The following is a 4,678-nucleotide window of genomic DNA, read 5'->3' as shown; positions in this document are numbered from 1 at the left end:
GGCACCTCAACTTGCTATAAAATCCTGAGGTTCAAGATACTTTGCTTAAATGTATTGTCCTCTTCGCCTCTTGCACAGAGAAACAGCTTCTGCCAGACCCTGCAAGCCTAAAGGCTCCAGGGAGCATTAGTTATCTCTATGTTAAAAGTCTCAACTCCGGGGTTTCAAATTCACCTTACCTTGCATTATGGCATCCTTAAAGGCTGTGCACTCAACTTCAGTACCACCTTTCTGCAAAACCTGCCTTCCACCTTCCCTCCCAATGGCATTTATCTCAGTGATCCCTGAGAATCATTGTGGGTGTCCCTGTATGTCTGACTTCAGTTAAGCTCGTTGCAAATCAGAGCACAATGTTTTTTATTGAGATAAAAATGGTAGTGGGGAAAAAAAAGTCACTGAAACCATGAATTACCTACACATGTCAAGCTTACTAGGAATCTATTCAATAGAAGGTACTGGGAGAGACAAAGTTTGAAGTTTACCTATACTTTCTTCCAGACCAGGCCCTTTCTGTTTCTCCATATGATTCATCTGTCTTGCCAGGCATCCAGTAATAACTAAAATGGTTATGACAGTTTCTCTCAAAAGACAAACGTCCCCATGGCCAAGTATCTGCACAGCCAGATGCAGGAATTGATGCTGTGCCATGAGCCCAGCAAGGAGCACGTAGGTCTTGCCACAGCCCTTTGGTGATGGTGGATACAGCTACAGCCACAGCATCTGCTGCGTGTTGGCTGTTGAACACCCAGGGGATCTCCTCATGGGCACTGCGAGCAGATCAGCAAGTGCTGTGTCACTACCCAGGTGGAAACTATTGTTCCTATGATGTTCGTCAATGGATTGGTGGGGAAAGGCAAGCTGCCTTGACAGAGTATAAATTCACCTGTCCATATACCAGCTCTCCTTCAGCACATGCAGAGTGCAAGAGATGAAGCTCCTCATGCCAGCTACCCTCATCCTGCTCCTCTCCCTCTGCACCCCAGGTGTGCATGAATACACCTCTGTCTTCAGTGTGCCCAATGGAGGCCACTGGGGCAAGTGGAGGAGTCGGCAATTTTGCCACTATGGCTATGCCAATGGATTTGCGCTGAAAGTAAATTTCTCCTTATTTCCCACCACCTCCTGTCCCTGTGCCCAGCTCTCCATCTCCCAGGAGGGTCTTCTCCAGTGTTTAGATTTCCTGCAGAATTTCTCCTCTTCCAGAGTATGGTACTCTGTACATAAAACTATGAGTCTTCTGGAAAATTTAGCCTAGAAAATGTTGTCACTCTGGTTACACCAGTAAAGAAAAAAATATGATATTCTTTTCCCCCTAGCTACTGCCAGAATTGTTTTGCTCTCAATCTGGATAGAAGTGTGCTGGTAGACGCATAGTCTGCTTGTGGCTGATGTTGCTGAGAGAAGCCACGTCAGTGCTGAAATCTGCTCCTGTAGTCTAGGAGAGAGGCATTCTCCACCAGTGCCTCTCCTGGGACTCAGAGTCTCTGCCTTACATGTTGGGTCAGAAGTAGTTAGAAAACACAAAGAAGAGCATGTTACAAGAGTACGTTGCAGTTTCCCACGGACAGACAACTTTTCCCATGTGCTTCCAAAGACATTTTATCTTTGTCATTACAGAAAGGTCTTGGGACAGCTTACGACTGGCACTTAAAGGAATTTTCCTGAGTCTTCTTCCCCTTCCCTTTACCTCTGTCCCTCTATGACTTCTACTGCAGGTGGAGCCCTCCCAGTTCGGAAGAGATGACACAGCTCTGAACAGCATATGCCTGCATTGTCAAGGTGGCTCAGTCATTGAGTCCTTGGTAAGGGAGTGAATAACACTGTTTTTTTCCCATGTTTGTCATATACCAGCTCACAAAATATCCATAGATATCACCACGTGCAGGGGTCTCTCCTCTGACTTGCTTTGTCTGCATAGTGCTGTAGCATAAAGTAAATTAAAACAGGTGGTTGGGGTTTTTGTTCGTTCATTTTTAGGGTAATTCAACATGGTTACTTCACATCGCATCCTTCTGTTTGCTCTTGACATTTCTGCAGAGCCCTAGGGAAAGAGTCCTCCTTTGGAAATCTGCAACACATGGGGCAAATGTGAGAAAACTGATTTTTGACTATACATTCAGAAACTGGGTGAAGCCCTGGCCCTGCTGCAGTGAACAGTGCTGCACTTCTGGATAGCAAAGTGCCTGCTCTCCCCATTGCCTGGGGTGTACTTGTCAGACAGGTCAGGGATGCATCGTAAAATATGTGCTCAGGCTGTCCTTGGAATTTCCACCAGAACCGTAACTCTCCAATCTTGGACTTCCTGATGTTTTTCTGATGAGATACCAATGAAAAGTATAGCCTTGAGGGGGGAAGGGAAAATAATGAAAAAGTAAGAGGCCCCATAATGCAGCAGGTTGTCATCCTCGTCACTGCTGTGAACAAGGAGGTGTTAAGCTTTAGGGCAGCATGACAGGGAGAAGGAGCACTTCCTAGCAGTTTGCAGAGCCCAGACGCTCCTCTGTCTGCTTTTTGTCAGGTGGGGTATCTGGACCAGCTTCCAGGTTTGACCTGGAGGCTACTTGATCTCCTTCTCACTGAGAACAGAGAAGTCCCAAGGAGGAGGTGATGACACAGCAACCAGCAATATCCAAACCAGATGCTCATATGCAACTGTGCTAGTAGGTGATGGACTATCGTGGGGTAGATTTGGCCCATGGAGCAAAAACTGCAACATATGCGGTCTTCAGACCAAGGTAGAGCTCCCAACTGGGCTTCAGGATGACACAGCACTCAACAACGTGAAGTTCTGCTGCAAATGGGTGCTCGCTCTAGCAGCATCACTGCCTACACATCCCATATACCACAGTAGATGAAACATCAGTAAATCTTGGTTTTGGATTTATACTGGGACATGCCTGTGATGTTTTGACTGCTTGCAGGTTGCTGTATTGGCCAATGCTGCTGCTGCTGTCTTCTGCAGCTACCACTATGTTAGCATAGCTTGCCATAGTTACCGAAGTGTATTATGTTCACAAGAATCATCCTATCATGTAACTGCTGGTATACCGCTGTGAAAATGCTCAATCTGTGACAACTGCTCAGAGCTGAGGAACAGATTTCTGTTTTTTTTTTTTTTTCTCTGACTGTTAAGTTTCTTTCAGCTTGCTCTGCTCATTTTCGTCTTCTATAAAATAGTCTTTGATCTGTTGATCATGACAGACAGGGCAGAATGATTATCAGTTTGAGTATTCTTGAGGTTTACAACCAGAAAGAAAATGAAAAGTGAGAGCTAAACAGGGTGAAACAGAAATTTTGGCAGGCTTGTGACAAGCATGAAACATTTGGTATCATTGCCATGCCTGACTTTAATAGCCTCAATACTTCTTCATGCTTTTAATAAGCAATCTGTTAGTGCATACCTGAGCTCCTGCCTTAGGAAACATGGTCATAAAAAGTGTGCTTACACTGGGCATCCCCTTGAGTGTGGCTATGGTGCCCTGGGGTGGGTGATATTTTCTCAGACCTCCCTTGTGGCTGATTTGTAGAGTGCTCCACTGGCTCACATAGCTAGTAACGCAAAACTCGTGTTCATGGGACTTGGTTTTTTATTTGTTGCTTCTGGGCTTCATAGTCTAAATAGAATGGGGAGAATAGAAACTAAGACTGAACTCTGTGTCATTCCTCCATTTTTTATGCTCCAATTTGCTGTATAATCTTGAAGTTAGCACCTTGTCCTGATGGGCTAGATATAAAGAACTTATTCTCGATTTGCGGAAATATCATGCCTGGAGATCATTATTGCGCCCTAGTGGCTGAGCCACCAAGCCTTTCTGGCAAGACTTCGAGAAGACTTATTGCCTCTCTTTTAGGAAGCATAGTTATTGTTATCCCCTCAAAGCAATGCATTATGCAGCTTTGTTTACTTGAAACAACCTAAGGGCATGGTGTTGTAATTCTCTAGGTGACTGGTTGGGCTGTGGGAGTCTGGACACAAACACATGGAGCAGCACAGAGCTGATGGATGTGCCAGTTCACATCTGCTTAGCACAAAGACAGCAGATATCACCACTCTGGCTTTTCACCTATGTGAAATTCTCTTCCTTTCGCTTACCTAAACCCCCCTAGAATAATAACTATTTTCTTGTAAGAAATATGCTATATATTAGGCAAAAGAATAGAACAAACACGATACATACTTCAGTTAAAAGGGTTTAGATTAAAAAAATCAGGAGTTTGCTTTTGAGTAAATCACTGGTCTGTCTAACTGTACTGTCTCTGGTGGCAGTGCTCTATATCTAAGACTTGCTGTAATAAAAAGTTTCTCTGAGTCAGGGAAGTACATGAGTATGAGTTTTATTGGCCAAGCCAACAGCTATTGTTGGATGTTTGGTGATGTTGTGCAATGCTGGCCTTTGGAGCACGTGGTGATTTCTCATAAAACTTGTGTCATTTTTCCTCACAGTCCCCATTTTTGTCAACACAGGAGTTTTCCAAGTGATGGATGATGAGTGGAGAAGCCAGCCATAAAGAACTCAGGACTGATTGCATCTACTGTAACCAGGTGGAGAATAAGAAGTTTCTTTTGGCTCTGTTCGTACTGTACAGGGTATGGTTTCCCATCTTCTGCTTCCTGAGGTGCAGTTCGGGTAAACTGATGCATGTCCAATGTCATTCAAATTACTTCAAGTGAAATGCT

The 4,678-nt window shown here is 44.5% G+C and overlaps 1 protein-coding gene across 1 annotated transcript; it reads left to right on the top strand.

The window, feature by feature from the left end:
- Nucleotides 1-928: 928 nt before the first annotated feature.
- Nucleotides 929-2,855, top strand: LOC102059603 (vitelline membrane outer layer protein 1-like). Its single transcript, XM_014286209.1, is given in 3 exon segments — nt 929-1,093; nt 1,716-1,810; nt 2,519-2,855. Coding segments are annotated over 3 exon segments (597 nt in total).
- The last annotated feature ends 1,823 nt before the right edge of the window (nt 2,856-4,678 follow it).

This window comes from Falco cherrug, chromosome 2 (genome assembly GCF_023634085.1).
Source record: "Falco cherrug isolate bFalChe1 chromosome 2, bFalChe1.pri, whole genome shotgun sequence".
In the NCBI taxonomy this organism is placed as follows: Eukaryota; Metazoa; Chordata; class Aves; order Falconiformes; family Falconidae; genus Falco; species Falco cherrug.
This window is presented reverse-complemented; position numbering and strand designations above follow the sequence as displayed.